Source organism: Acartia tonsa, chromosome 5 (assembly GCF_053477335.1).
Source record: "Acartia tonsa isolate MP-2025a chromosome 5, ASM5347733v1, whole genome shotgun sequence".
In the NCBI taxonomy this organism is placed as follows: Eukaryota; Metazoa; Arthropoda; class Copepoda; order Calanoida; family Acartiidae; genus Acartia; species Acartia tonsa.
In genome coordinates, this window is record NC_137264.1 from 15,461,465 (window position 1) to 15,478,048 (window position 16,584).

The 16,584-nt window shown below is 31.7% G+C and overlaps 1 protein-coding gene across 3 annotated transcripts in view; it reads right to left on the minus strand.

The window, feature by feature from the left end:
• LOC145318841 (uncharacterized) overlaps positions 1–16,584 on the minus strand; it is a 35,369-nt gene that overhangs the window by 7,501 nt on the left and 11,284 nt on the right. For all 3 annotated transcript variants that reach the window (XM_080160497.1, XM_080160498.1, XM_080160496.1), the window contains exons 11-19: positions 16,120–16,174; positions 13,965–14,031; positions 13,499–13,564; positions 10,980–11,043; positions 10,480–10,584; positions 9,853–9,918; positions 3,422–3,489; positions 2,570–2,610; positions 565–680 (exon numbers count right to left, since the gene is read on the minus strand). In XM_080160497.1, coding sequence (XP_080016623.1) covers positions 565–680; positions 2,570–2,610; positions 3,422–3,489; positions 9,853–9,918; positions 10,480–10,584; positions 10,980–11,043; positions 13,499–13,564; positions 13,965–14,031; positions 16,120–16,174 — 648 coding nt within the window. The remainder of the gene's footprint in view (positions 1–564; positions 681–2,569; positions 2,611–3,421; positions 3,490–9,852; positions 9,919–10,479; positions 10,585–10,979; positions 11,044–13,498; positions 13,565–13,964; positions 14,032–16,119; positions 16,175–16,584) is intronic.

The window sequence follows — 16,584 nt, forward strand, 5'->3', positions numbered from 1 at the left end:
ATAGAATTAAAAGTAGACAGGTACATAATTATAACTTTTTCTACTTTCCATCGGTGTTTTAAATTTTAGTTATTTGGTTTAAATCAAAGTGTCCAAACTTTCAATCAATAACTCAAGTCTACATGAGGGACTATTTTAATATTATCGGGATGTATATCAATTTATTGTCCATTATTTTATCCGTTAATATACATGACTTAAATTTCCATATATCAAACGCTACTGTGAAGTCAAGCTAACGTTAATAATATCTTTTTACAGAAAGGTAAAGTTTATAATGAGATTTCGTAAAGAATATTGCTAAAAATTATTTTCAAACAATTTTTAGAACATAGATGTACTTAAATGGAAGGGAGGAGATGTCGACCCTCAACTTAAAAAAAGAAAAAATGCGGGGAAGGGAATTTTTCTAGGTACAAAATATCTAAAAACTTCCTGTGAAGTGAACCATATCAGCAGTTTGCCAGATCTTTCGCAACATTCAGACATACAGAGAGACATACATAAATTCTTTTACTTTAATGAAAAGGATAATATAATTCTGCATGTGTAGCTTTTAATTACCTCGACATTTATAGTTTCCTCAAATTCTGGATCTTTTGTATCAAACTTGATGGAGGATTTTTTCTTCTTCACAAGGCGGCCACTTGGGTTAAACATCAACATTTTCACGTATGGATCTAAATTATAAATTCTAAAAACGATTTTCTTACAAATTGTCGTTATTGGATGATATATAGATATTCTAGCGGCTGCGGCTGCACTCCTAGCATCTAGAGGCTCATTATTCAAAGTTATAAAATAGCCTTAAACTATCTCAAGACTTAAATCTATAAATTAATTAGACTTAAACTAGCTTGGGACATATGTGAAGCTTCCAGTAGTTATTGAAATCTTAAGCTTCAGACAAAAAATCTTACTACTTTATGTACTAGGATGTGAAAGAAAGAGAAAGAGAAGAAAGATATACATAGTTAGATATTATGTTTGTTTTATATCATTCTGTAAATACTTTGTTTGCGTTTTTGGGTCATGTTTTGAATTTCAAATTAGAATATCATAAGAAAGTATCATAATAACTAGTTACAATAAAACAGTTTTAAAATCAAACAATTTCTATAAACATGTAAAACGTAATATTATATGTTAAAAATATTAGAAAAGCTGTTTGAACCTAATGCATTTTTAAGATTTTTTCTTCGATATTCCACATTTTTAAATCTTGCTTTTAACCCTTAACGGTCGGGGGGGGGGGGGGCGTTGAACGCCCCCCTTCCCCTCCGGTTTTTTCTATCTCAATTTCTGTGTGTGAATTTTTGGAGTTGTTAAATAAAAGGGTGAAGGAAGCGAAAATTGACTTAGACTTATAAAAGGTCGAAAATTCATTATCAAACAGGGGACTTGCACAAAAAAATTTAACCCTCTAATTTAGCCCCCCCCCCCCCCCCCCGACCAATTAAGGTGCGGCAAGGGGCCCGACTGTAAAGGGTTAAATGTCTATTTTGTTACTACAATGCCAATTATATTAATTATGTCTGCCATTAATAAGTCGCTGGGTGTTATTTACGTTATATTGTAGTTGATTGTTTCTCCCTTTTCAATTTATCTTTAGATTACAACAGTTTTTTAATTAACCTTCCCTTTCCTGTCTAAACCCGCGACCGTAAGTCAACACGTATCGCATTCGCTCGTTGTCGGGAAGGTGATAGGTTCGAACAGTTAGAGTAGGGATGCATTGGCCCAAAACAGGCACAACTCATTACAATGCATAGTTAGGACTTCTAATACAAAGGTTGTGCAATCAAAGAGTTGTTTTTCTTTGCTTTCCACCGCCATTAAGATGCGGAGTAATTGAATAATAATAAACCCCAAGCCTACTTTTAAATCATTTTGCTTAATTATTTGAATTGTTCATCGTTGTATCATAATTATATTCTATTTGGAAAGTTCATTTAGAGTAAAGATATGCAAAATATTTGTAAAAATGTAATAAAAAAATATTTTTCATATTTTAGTATCAATGTTCGTCATAATCAAATTAATAAACATTTGGTGGAAATTTTTATAAATATTGATAATATTAATACAATAATACCAATATTGTAAGGGATCAAAAAGTAGCGTCTTTTTTTACCTTAACACTTTAGGGACGCAGCCAATATTATATGCAAAGAAACTCGGAAAAGAAAATATCCTTGTATTACAGTCACAGGATCTCTATCTGTTTGTCTGTCTGTGACACTGTGTTTGTTAAAGGATTTGGCAAACCTCTGAACTGATATGGTTCTACTTTACAGCGTAACTTCTCACAGGTCCTCGGAAGGTTTATAGCTTTTTTGGGGGAAAGTACCACCATTTTCCAAGATAAATAGCAAAAAAACACAACTAACCGAATCTAGCGGCGAATAAACACTTTGGTAAATAGATTGAAGATAAAACATTTCACGTGCCCATAGAGGTCTCTAGGGGCGAATCGGCTTCTTAAAGATTAAATTAAGATTAAGATTAAAGTAACGAACAATGGTTACAAACACTTAACGCAAGAATCGTTACTAAAAATATTTCTTACTTGGAAGTCTGTCTGGTTTCTGATGATCAGCTGAAGGTAACCTAAACAAAGTATTTTTTAAAAGAATAATAAGGACGTTTAACTGGCAGATTCTCCCGCCCCCCTCTCGCCTCTTCCCAAATATTTTTTGGGTGGATGGGTGGAGCAATTTGTATGAAGATGCAACTAAAACCATCACGGGAATAGAAGGTATATTCTCTAAAAACACACACACAAATCTATTCAGTAGTTAGCAAAGTTCTTAACCTTATATCGACAATATGAGATAGAAATTTAAGCACTATTCTATGTAGAACATTAATAGAGTTTCATGTAAAAAAAGGTACAACCCATTTAATTTCAGTCATTTCTTAAATTTTACTTTTTTTATATTTTAGGATAGTCTTGCGTCACTTGTTATCGACATTGTTCTAGTTAACTCTTTTAAGGGAGGGTACCACCACCCTCCCATGAGAATTCGCCACTAGAAAAATGATCGCCGGAAAAAATTGTACTTTTAAACCTAAAATTGATAGGAAGGTCGACTCCAACCCTTCATTCATGTGCCCCTGGAGGCTTTTAGGGGCTCAACCGCTAGCTTAATATAAAGTGTTAGGAAATTATAGTGTAGCGGAAACACCTTAAATGCAGGCTAGCTTCGCTCCGACTAATAAGGAATTCCTTGTAAAAATGGCCTGATGTTTGAAGTGTAATTTATTAATTCTCCCCCAAAATACATAAGGGGAGGAATCTGCCATTTATTCTCTATTTTTAGCCAATATAACCTAACCTTAATTGTGTGTATATATCTTTGATTTAGTAACTGACGTCCATCACACTAGAATTGCACAAAAGTTAAGCAAGGAATCTCACCTCAGATTTGTAGCCTTGGTCAAGGTTATTGAAAGCCGTTGAGCTGTTGGTAGATAACTCATACCAAACTGAATATATATATATACATATAAAGGGTGTTTAAAAAAAACCAATCGCTTCAATATAAACCTTGAAGTTTTGGTCCAAAACTAATAAACGAATAATACAATTCATGCCCAAGCAATGACAATAATAAAACAATATTGAATTTTAAATCTACTCTCCCTTCCAGAGCACTAGAGCTCGAAACCTAGCCCTTGCAGATAAATTTGCCCTACGCCGAAAGTGCAAATTTTATTATAAATTAAGACAAACTTTCCTTTTTTAAAAAAAGAACAAACCGTTTTAAGTTTTTGAAATCTTGTAGATAGACCCCAAAATGTTTGGGGTTTTTGATGGGGCATGTTAAGACCTTTCTATAGACACCTTAACAAGGTTTCTAACATAATCCTAGCCAATTTGGCATCAAAAAGAAAGACCTGGCAAACATCAAGAACTAGATTTAAAAAGAGCCGCCATGCCTAAATGTTTGATGGGTCTGTATTTTTTATCCCAAATTGGCTAGGATTGAGGTAGAAACCTGTTTAAGGTGTCTAAAGAAAGGTTTTTACATGCCCCATCAAAAACTCTGAACATTATGGGGTCTATCTCCAAGATTTGAAGTACTTATGGTGGTTCAAATTGTGAGCGATTGGTTTTTTTAAACACCCTTTATATATAGTATACGTTACAGAAATGACCGGTCTTTAAACGCTCCTGACTCCGCTATAATGAAGTTGTGACCCTATTTATTTTTTGTGTGTGTGCTCTTTATATATATATCTGCATGTTTGTATTTGTGTCGATCAATTAAATTAAAGAAAATATACCGACATCTGACAGGCTAAAAAAGAAAATGTATGTGTTTTAAGTTAATTTTACTTAAGCCAAAAAATCATAGATTTTGAGTCTTCGTTACACATACTTTTTGGCTCAAATTACATGTATGAAAGCTAGATGTCAATAGAAGCAGAATTTTATGGCTAGATATAAATCTTTTCAAAACGCCTAGGCTAAAATAAATTTTTCTATTCGATATTTCAGCTTATGTAAAATTTACTTTAAAACCCATTAGTGACGAACCGGCTTTTAACGCCCGGTTCCAGAAAATGCCGAAAAAAACCGGTTTTCAGTTTCAGGATTACATCATGCTCGCATGAGCCTACCCTTTACTGCGCTGTTTTTCAGATAGTGGAAGATGGCAATCATAACTATTCTCAGATATCTTCAAACTAGTTTACCCCCTCTCTTCCCCCTCAAACCTATAATTCTGGTGTTCATACAAATGCGCCAATTTTTGTTTTATAAAATTTTTTTGAAAATAACATCTGTTTGGTTTTCCTTTGCAATTAAGCTTTTTTTTAGGTACAGGGAAGGTTTTTAACTATTGTGGGAGAGCGTATCTCCACCCTCCCAATTTAAAATCCCCCACAAAATTTTTTTTCTGAATATTTCTTATTAAAACTCAAATTAAAAAGTAGAAGGGCGGTTGACTTATCCCCCTCCCACCTTAAGAACACTTAGAGGCTTCTTGGGGGCGTTCGTTGCCCCTAGTCTTTCTTAAAATAAGAGCTATGTCTTGCATTTTTTTTTCAATTAGGTGTTTGATCACGAATTTCATATGGTAAAAATATTTTTCTTATTTAATTGTTATCCTAAAAAGATAAAAGTTATGCTTGAAAATTGTTTTAATAGCTATTATTATATGTTGCATTTTTATATAAACGTGAGAGTTGTGATCACAATTGGCGTAACATTTGTACTCTTTGGCGTCAATGCGTATTTTCAGATATCCATTACTCGTTATCGTTTTTCAATTCCCCCCAGAGAGAAGCGTTTCTATCTATTCGGTCGGCCACAATCTTTCATCGAAAATGGGTGAACCAAGAAAAACAAGGTGATTTAAAATATTATTTTTTATATGATTTTTTTATCGTTTAATTATGTTCTATATAACTCCGGTTCGGCGTGAGTAAAAATACCCGCTAGTTTTATTGCCCTGCTCGGCGCGAGTAAAGATACCCGGTTTTAACTTTTCAACCATTAGATATATTAGATATTTTTTATCATTTATTATTCTCTTCAAATGTAAAAATTTCTTTTTTTCTCAATGATAAATATAATTGATAGATAGATAAATAAAAGGATCGATAGATAGATAGATAGACTGATATATAGGGATAAGACAATGGCCGATAAATTCATGTAGATTCCCAATGATAATCAACAATTGTTAGATAGATAAATAAAAGGATGGATGGACAGATAGATAGATATATCTTGGTTTAGACTTTGGTACATAAATATTTTTAAGGGGTGGGCGGGGGGATATGCAAATTTGATTGTTTTAGGCCATTTTTGTTATCTTGATATTACTGTATTATTCTATTCTTTTGTTTGTGATATTTTTTAAATACTTTAGGCCAAAGATATGTGATAAGTCTTTTCTAGTCTTTCCTTTATCAATAAAAATTATATTTTTTTAGTAGCGAAGCTACTCTATAATTCACTTTGTCCGTCCGTCAGTCCGTCAGTCCGTAACGCTATGGGGGAAATGGGATTTACTCAGCTCCTATAAAAGATAGAATGCTGAAATTTTTTGACAACATGCCCATCATTAAACTGTTTTTAACCTATTTTTGAATGAGGGGTCAAAAATATACTAGGACACCTATAGAATCAGACTGCAGAGCCCAAATTTGAATTAAGTCCCCAATAAACTTTTTTGGGGGGATTTAAAAATTAATTTTTAGTGTTGCTGTAATCATTTTGACCGAAGCAAAAGCTTTTTTTTTACTTCGGGTAATATTGTGGCTTACAGAACATTTTTATACAGCATGACCCTCGAAAAAGTATTTTTAAGCATCTGCAGCCCTTATTTCTCAATGAATTATTAAAAAATGCATATGTCCTTGTTCTCCATAGTATTCCACGTAAGTAGATATAAAAATATTTTTTTTACCTCCATTAACACCGGAGATTTTTAGAGCTAAAGTTTTGAAAAAGTGACTGAGAAAAAGAATTTTTTTTTGTTTCTCTTATTTTTTGGATGGTTATATTATGTTTTTCTGGCAACTGAATAATGAGACACAAAGAAAAACAAGTTAACTAATTATTTCTTTTTTATTCCACCAAAAAATATAAATTTTTAATGGCAAAAAATACTACTGAATGAATTGATTATTTGCAAATTTTAGGTTATTTATTAACCCTTATTTATAGAAAAGGATTAATTATGACAGTTGCTCCGCCTACTTTTCTGACATCTCAATTATTTAATAGGGGGTAAATTAAGCTTTTTAGACTAAAAAATCATTATGTTTATTTTTATTTTCTTTATAACTTTTTTGTTATTAAAGTTAGGATTATGAAACAAAAACAATTTTCCTGCTATATTCATAGAGATTTATTTGGTTTTTTAATCTTAAACAATTTTGCCTAATAAGTAAGTTTTTCAAAATATCATTAAACTAAAAAGACTCAAAAAATATGTGTAAAAAAATGCTTTTTACTCAAAAACTAATTTTTTTATTTCATTTTTGTATAAAGTTTATGCTAGTAACAAAAATAAAAGAATTTCTAGCTTAATTTTGCTAAAAAAGTCGTTTCATGTTAAAAGTTACTTTTTCCTCAGTCACTTTTTCAAAACTTTAGCACTAAAAATCTCCGGTGTTAATGGAGGTAAAAAAAAATATTTTTATATCTACTTACGTGGAATACTATAGAGAACAAGGACATATGCATTTTTTAATAATTCATTGAGAAATAAGGGCTGCAGATGCTTAAAAATACTTTTTCGAGGGTCATGCTGTATAATTCACTTTATATTGATACAATAAAAAAACATTACTCTGTTCATTGGAAATATTTTTTTTTCCAAAACAATTAATTTCATTGAAAAATCTTACATTTACAATAAAACAAATAATTCTGAAATCTAACCAATAAGAAGCCTTGTTTTACATAATTCTTTACAATTCAAAAAAAGAGTGTTTTCACAAAGTGACGTATTTCCAATGTAGTTAAATATTTTTTATTTAATTAAAATGAAAAGAATGAAAACCATACACATAAAAGATACATACTTTTTAAAATTATTTTAAAAGATAAGTTTGAATAATCTTATTTTATAACACATTTGTATATGTGACAAAAATAAATTTGTTGTATTGCATAAACATTTGTTGTCATTTAACCCTTTACAACCATTTTTTATGTTTTTAAAATAAGTGAGAGAACACAAACATGTTAATGTTAATTCGTTGACATATTATAAAGAATTAACTTTTTAGTGAATTTTTATAGTAAAATCATAAGGCCTAATTTTACTCTATACCAGAATACAATATTTATGAAGCAAAACAATCTAAAAGCTACGAATTTTACCCAAATAAAAAAAAGACCTTTTGCTTCGGTCAAAATGATCACGGCAACAGTAAAAATTAATATTCAAATCCCCCCAAAAAAGTTTATTGGGGACTTAATTCAAATTTAGGCTCTGCAGTCTCATTCTACTGGTGTCATAGTATATTTTTTATATACGTTTTAAAAATAGGTTAAAAACAGTTTAAGGAGCACAAATAAGTATAAAACATTGATGGCAGTAGGACCGCTTTTTAGCAGGTTTTAGGCTATTTATGTATTTTTCACATTTTTCTCCATATCTTCAGTGTTTATGGTGCGATTTTCAAAATTTTTTCAGTTATAGATATCTAAATTAAATTTCCAGTCGTTTAAAGAAAATAGCTATGATGGTCAGGCTGCCTTTAAGCAGGTTTTAGGCTATTTTTGTATTTTTCACATTTGTCTCCATATCTTTGGTGTTTATGGTCCGATTTTCAAAATTTTTTTAGTTATAGATATCAAAATTAAATTTCCTATCCTTTAAAGAAAACAACTATGACGGTCAGACTGCCGTTCAGCAGGTTTTAGGCTATTTTTGTATTTTTCACATTTTTCTCCATATCTTTGGTGTTTATGGTACGATTTCAAAAATTTTTTCAGTTATACATATCAAAATCAAATTTCCTGTTGTTTAAAGAAAACAACCATGACGGTCAGACTTCCTTTTTGCAGGTTTTTGGCTATTTTTATATTTTTTACATTTTCCCCCATATCTTTGGTATTTTTGGTCCAATTTTAAAACTTTTTTGGGATATCATTATCAAAATAATTTTTTTTATGAGCATCTTTTATGTAATTTACTTTGACCGTCATCATTATACAAATAAAACAGGGTTTCGTGTTTATTTTCTCCAATAAATCAATTAATAAATACACTTTAAATCTACTTGTACATATTGCCATCCATGATTTTATTTTTTACGCTTCGCTACTTATGGATGTTGTCATCCTTGTTTTATATATTTGTCAATTACTGATACTACTAGAATAGTTGCTACTCTATAATTCACTTTGGACGTTTAAAAATTACATTATCAATATCCCTCCCATTATTATCAATACAAATATTAGCAAAAGTTTTAAAACTTCCTCGAAATGGGCTTTTTTAACCGAAAAGGGCGGTACCTATAGCCAAAATCTTAAATGTGATATAAATTGTTTTGTATGTTAGTTGTAGCTCTATCAATTACATGAGGTTATGTAGTTTTCAATTACGGATCGTATCGTAGTTTTAAAAAGTGTTCATCTCACTTTGGGCGTTCAAAAATTACATTTTAACTTTTTGGGCCAAAAAACCGGAAATTTAGGTTGAAAACGGGCTTTAATGCCGAGGGAAAGCACCAAAAAACGCCAAAAACGGTTATTAATGCCGAAAGGTTTCTTTACTCGCGCCGAACCGGGTTTTTTTGCAACTTTCCTGTGTTCGCCACTAGAGCAAAACAAAAAAATTGGAATTCCGTTTTTACCATTATAAAGCTTCCCTGAGATTTTCAGCTCGATCGGTCCATAAAAGTGGCGCTCGGCACTAATGGGTTAAAAAATACTGCATGGACTTTTTGACATCTTGAATATCTTCTTTTATTTTTAAACGTCGTTGGTTCCTATTACCTGTTTTTAAAGTGGAATTTCAAAAGTTTACTAAAACTGATATTTTAATTATTTTTTAAAGCAGAATAGTGCTTGAAATGTGAAAAGAAGATTGAATAAACCTGAATGAAGTGTATAACTTTTTTTTTTAAATATAAGTTGCTAAGTGAACTACGAGAATTTTGTCGTCAATTTAGGTTGCTAATCTAGTCCACAGATATTAGTCCATACGTTTCTCCATGGTCAGGGAAGGGGATGGGGGTAAAGTCAAAAGGGATTGTGGGAGTATCGTTATATTAGCCAGCTGGGAGAAACATAGTATCGAGCCATGCTTGAATTTCTCATAATAATAATCACGTATTCATCTATGTCCTTTTTTGCAACCAAAATTAATATTTTACCGTGATTTCTCCTTTGTTCAGTTTGGGAGGTGATAAAGGCAAGCATAGAGTACTTTCTTCAGGAACCTTAAAAATTAATAATCAACATTATTAACTGTTTTCACATAATGGCTACGTAAATGCCTGCTAATTTTTAGACTTCCCCCAAAACCACCATCTACAATCCTAAGTTATAAAAAGGCGGCTAGCTATTACATAAAAATGACTAGGATGCATGACTACATTTTTTATTTATTTTTTCAACAAACATTTGCTCCAATCTCCAACTGCTTTTTTGTCTACTAGCGGCTACGCCCCTAGAGGCCTCTAGTGGCACTTTAAATGTTTTTGTTTGTTAAAGTTTACGATAATTCTTTATGTTACGGATACCTCTTAATGTTACGTAGAAGTCTCCCAGATTTTAGGAAAATTTTCAATTTTTTTGTCATTTCTTTTGGGAGGCTGGTAGTACCCTCCCCCAAAATAGTTAAAAACCTTCCCAGGACATATGAGAATCTACCCTGTTAAGGAGAACCCGATCGGTTCAGCAGTTAGCGAGATCCTTCGGTACAGACACACAGACAGACAAACATCCTGTTACTTTAGTATAAGGATTAAAGCATAAATTTTTGTCTGTCTGACGGATACCTGTACAGTTTGTTTAGCCTCCTTCAGTGTCAAAGCCGTGTTAGCAATTTCTCTTGGTCCTGTATAACGATCTTGATCCATTACTGTAACCTTTACCACCATGTCCTAAATATCAAGACTATAACAAAGTCCTACACTTTAGAGGATTTAGGAAGATTCCCCGAAAAGCAGAACCTAATCGAAAATTTATGACAACGCATCTTAAAGGGCTTTTCATCGTATTTTCATAGTAGCTTTTCTCCTATTTCTAGTCCATCGGGGGACTCTAACCCTGCGGGGCCTATTGCCTAACACAGCGGGGCAATCACCTAACCTAAAATAACCTAGCAAAATTTACTGCAAAATACGACTAAACGCCCCTAATAGTCGTTGTCACGAAAGGTAACATACCCGAATATTTTGCCATTAACAAGACGAATAGTCATTGTTTTTCGGTGTATAAAATATTGTATTCAAACATATTGATAGAGTAGCTGCGCTACTAAAAATAATTAGATTACCTTAACTTCACTTCTTTGAACTGTGGCATTGAAAGTTTGATCAAAGTAAGGATTGTGGGCATGTCTGATGGAATAATCAAATTAACCATGTTTGAAGTTTATGTTTATTAATTGAAATGTTTTTAAAAGCTAAGCTTTACTATAATTAATGTCGGTCCGTCAGTCCTTTCGTAAAAGTTAACTCTTTTCATTAATCCAAACAGGTTATAATTGTCCTATCAATTTCAAGCTCTGCATGATGATTCCCATAACAGTTAGGTACGACTTAAAAAACGCAGCAACTCTGTAAAAGTTACCACAAAGTCAGTACGTCCATTTAAAACATGCTGATTTTTATACTTTTTGACAACAAATTTTTGTGTGTTCTTAAACAGTATCATGTATTTACGCAGTTTTGCAACAAAATTATTTAGAATTTTGTCTAGACTTATGCATTAATATTCTGCTTATTCAGTTATGGCACTCTTAAATTCTTAATGTTCGTTGTACTCCGTTTCAGAGCTTTGCCTTTGTGGTTGTTATCATCCTTGTTTTTTTTCCAAACGTTCTGATAATTTACATATATAAAAGCTTTGTTAGAATACTACAAGCAATTTTAAACTTCCTAAAAAAGATTCTAAAAACGTTATGATATTATTACGTAGCAACTCTATAGTTATTATCCAAATGTCAAACAGTACAATCATAATATTAAGCTGCTAGAAAGACCACCAAGAAAAGCTTCTCTAAAATGGAGAGAATAAACGGTTCAGTGGTTATTAAGATCTTAACTAAAAACAAAATCTGCATATAATATATATTATGTATCTTATCTACCTATCTTTATAATTTATCTGCTTATTCATCTATATAAGTATGAGAATAATTTGATGAAAGTATACATAATAAGATAAGATAAGATTTCTTTGAGGATAATCAATTTATCTTTTCAACATTCTACATACCATCAGTACTCATCACCAGTGAATAAGCCTCAAAAAAGTCGCATAATAAAAATTACTTTAAATAATTTTCCAGTATGGCTATGAAACCGATCAATATATTCGCTGGATTAGTACCTTTTTTCAGTCATACTGAAAAATCATGTAGCTATAGCATCGTAGTACAGACAATTTTCTACGAATATTAAACTAAAATCATAATAGTTATTTCTCGCATCGTATTATAAACAGCTTTCCGCGGATATAGAATGTACAATTATATTTTTATATTCGTAGAAAGCTGGGTATAATACGATGCTAGACATGGTTTTTTTGTACGGATGAGAACCGGTTCTTATCCACCGGATTCGAATAAATACGATAAAATTAAAACCAGTTTTGTAGCCTGGGCCTCCGGCCCCTCGTTAATTACAAATCTTATATTTTCATTTTTGATATCTCCGGAAAGCTGTCTATAATACAATGTAATAAATAAATATTCCAAAATAAATTGCATTTTTTTTATCCTGGTTTGACAAACAGCTGATAAAAAGGTTTAGAATGTTAAGAATCTTAGCAATATCATTTTAACTTAATCAAAAGACCATAAACCTTTTCCTGAGAAAATATCATTCTATGCTTTCTAGTAGCAAAGCTACTTTATAATTCACTTTACATGAACGTTCGTCAGTCCGTACTTCTGTCGTTCTGTCCGTAACGCTATTGAGGAAATTGGAATTACTTACCTACTGTTAAAGCTAGAACACTAAGATTTCTCGTCAACATTTCTATTATTATGGAGCATATGTCTATTCCGTTATTTTTTCGCTGCATATGTGTGTTGTTATCCTTGTTTTTATGTGTAAGAATATAAATTGTGAGGGGGTTCCTAGTGGTCCACAAAGCTTAACGAGGGAATTCGCCATATCTCTTTTATGTAAATCTATACCTATATATATATGTATTTTCCTAACCTTTTAAAATAATTGTTTCTTACATAAGTAATAAAACAATTTTGTTTTAACTTAAACAAAGTTGATGATAAAAAAAAGTTATCAAAATTGTAATGTTAAAATACAAGTTTCCTATGAAATGAATAGTTATTTCTTTCATCGTATTATAAACCGCTTTCCGCGGATATAGAATGTACAATTATAAGATTAAAACCAGCTTTTTTTAGCCCCGAGGTGCAGAAGGCACGGGTTTAAAAAACTGGTTTTAATCTTATGATTGTACATTTCTATATTCGTAGAAAGCTGGATATAATACGATGCTAGACAAAGTTTTTTCGTATGGATGAGAACCGGTTCCTATCCACCGGATTCGAATGAATACGAGAATAGTTATTTCTCGCATCGTATTATAAACAGCTTTCCGCGGATATAGAATGTACAATTATAAGATTAAACCAGTTTTTTTAGCCCCGGGGTGCCGAAGGCACGGGCTAAAAAAACTGGTTTTAATCTTTTGATTGTACATTTTTATATTCGTAGAAAGCTGGGTATAATACGATGCTAGAAATAGTTTTTTTCGTATGGATGAGAACCGGTTCCTATCCACCGGATTCGAATGAATACGAAAAAAGTGTTTATTGATTTCCTGATGGTTTTGGTATGAAAGCTTGAAATTTCGGTTGGTGGCCTTTTTCTTAAGGATCTTCTTTCCCTAAAAATAAGATAAGGTGCAGAGGGTGGGGGGGGGGGGGTGGGTTGAGGGTTGTCATCATACCTCTAAAACTGAAATGAGAAGGCCTGCCTTTCATTTTTTCATACCCCATAAAGGTCTACACCACTTTGAAAAAAAACTGTGTTTCACTGTATGTAAGTTTGACCGCTAAAGTTGGATAATATCGTCTTCTTATTCGTTGGCATAACATCTTTAAGGGCCTTTTATAAAATTTTGATTTGTTGCTTTATTAAGTGTCTAAACTAATAGCAATCTACAGAAGTTGTAATTTTGTGCATCATTATTGGGGACATACATCAATCAATCGGCCATTGTCTTTTACCTTCAGATCCCTGCTTACAATCACTTGACGCGTCAATTAGAAAATTTAAACTTTTACCTCAGAACAGAAATGGCGACCCAAGGATCACAGTGTGCCCGGTACTCTCGTGACGGCAGGTCAGATACTAGGTAGATAGATAGCTAGTTATTTTATGTAAGAGGTTAATTCACAAACTTATTTATTACGACAATAATAGTTATTTCTCGCATCGTATTATAAAAAGCTTTCCGCAAATATAAAATGTACAATTATAATATTAAAACAAGTTTTTTTAGCCCCGAGATGCCTAAAAAACTGGATAACTGGATTCGTAGAAAACTGGATATAATACGATAATAGACATACTTTTTTTGTATGGATGAGAACCAGTTCTAATTCGCCGGATATTAATAGGTTTCGAATGAATACGAGAAAGTTGTTTCCACCATGTTTGCTCTTTTTAGATTTTAAAGTTTAAAATAAAATTAATTCAAAATTTAATTAAAAGTATTTTTACAAGATTTATTTGTACATGATAATTTTAATTGATAGATAGATAAATAAATAGAAAGATAAAAAGACAGACAGATAGATAAGAGGATGTGCGACTAAACAATCTATCCATTTAATATATCATATATTATTATTTTGTTTTTAATCTGTAAAACGACCTTGGAAAATTTATAAAAATTTGTGATGCATGATATTTTTTCATTGCTTTAATCCACGTTACACCTGTTAATGTTACTGGTGCTTTTCCACAAATTGCCTAACGAGCAAAGAAATCTCCCTTCATTTTTAAATAAAGAGTAGTTTTTTCACTATTTAAACCTGTCTAAAGTGATAAACAAACAAACAAAAAACTAACACTCCTCCTCCTTATTTGAAAGTAATTTTAAAAAATAAGGGGGGGCCTTTGTGTTCAACAATAATTTTGAGAAAAAACGCCATAAATATTTTATAAATAAAGTTTAACAAATTAGACCAACGGATAAATGAACATTGACAATTATAGAGTAGCACAAATTAGAGAAAATTTAAAAAAATCCAATATTTTTTTAACTGAAAATTTTAAATAAAAAACATGTTTTTGCTTTGGTGAAAAGAACTTTATAAATAAATAAAATCTTGTTGTTAGCTAATTTGTTTTAGATTGATAAATAATTAAAGAATTCTTTAAATAAAGCAGATATTATGTAAAGGTCAATAAACGCATGCTTTCTAAGCAAAGCAATTAATTAACTATGAGTAATCTTCCATTACAATACAAAATATTCATCTTTTTCCTTAAGATAAAAAAGTTCAATATAATGTATTTTTAATACTTATTTTCTTAGTTCAATTTTTTATTTTTTGGGAAGGGTTGAGGGTGTCCCACCCCCCAACAAAATAGTTATAAACCTTCTGGGACCTATGAGAAGCTACCCTGTAAAGGAGAACCCGATCGGTTCATCGGTTAGCGAGATCCTTCACTACAAACAAACAGACAAACAAACAGACAAACAAACAAACAGACAAACAAACAGACAAACAAACAAATAAAGAGACAGACAGACATCGTTCTACTTTGTATTATAGATTGTCTAAACACAATTTTCCAAAAAATCGTTATCATAAAAACTGTGGCTACTTTTATTAGGGTTGTTTTCTGTTTGATTAGCCATAGTTTCTTAGGGTTTGGACCTAAGACTCCTGGAGTATGTTGAGACACTTTTGTATAGCCACCAGGGCCAGCTTAAGCTCCACGTTCAAGTATGACTTGACACGCTGTCTCATGAGAGCTCCTCGCTATTACCTCACCCTCGCCGGTTTTGAGTATGGCAGGTGTCCCAGATTAAGTCACCGTAATGAATGACACTCTCCTCAGAGGAGCCTGGGATTAAGGGAAGTGATGGTATTATACACTTGATTATTAGGCATCCAAACTACCTAACAATCTCCCTTCCAACGCAACTGGGGGAGGTTGCGTGAATACACATTGGAGAATTCGAGACAACATGTTGTGATTGCAACATGCATGGGTTTGAACTCGAATTCTCATCACCATAACTCAGTGCAGTACCACAGAGCTACGGCGCCCCCCTTATTAGGGTTGCAGAAAGATTTAGTGTCAAAATTTTTCCACCAAATATTTTACAGAAAGTTTAATTTTGTTTATCTTAATAGGGATTTTGCATCAATTTATCTACTATTATCATATCCCCTAAAATCTCAAGATAAACTACCGCCTCACCTGAATTAATTGTTATGGTCAGTGTTCCTGTTTGTGGTGTTTTTTCATCAGCTGTCTAAATAAAACAGTAAAATATTGAAGCTCTTTATAGTGCCTTTTATATAAAAAATGAGGTCATATTAGAATAGTTCATTATCAAATTACAATAGTTCATTTTTCTAATTTGATGTAATTCGAAATTTTTTCAGTAAAAAGTTTTTTAACAGTAACCAAATTTAAAAACTTCTGGACAAAAAATCCCAAATTTAGTCATATTATATGATTGATTATTCGATTATTTATAGGCACAATAAAGAGCTTCTAAAACATTAAAATAATGAAATTTATATCACTATCCATATATTTTTTAAGTCTCATAATTATTGCAGATATCTGGAAACAGAACTTTATTGCAAGGCACAATTAGAAAGAAAAATCAATAACCATCTATGAGTATTGATTTTTTTTCTCACAAAAACCAAACTT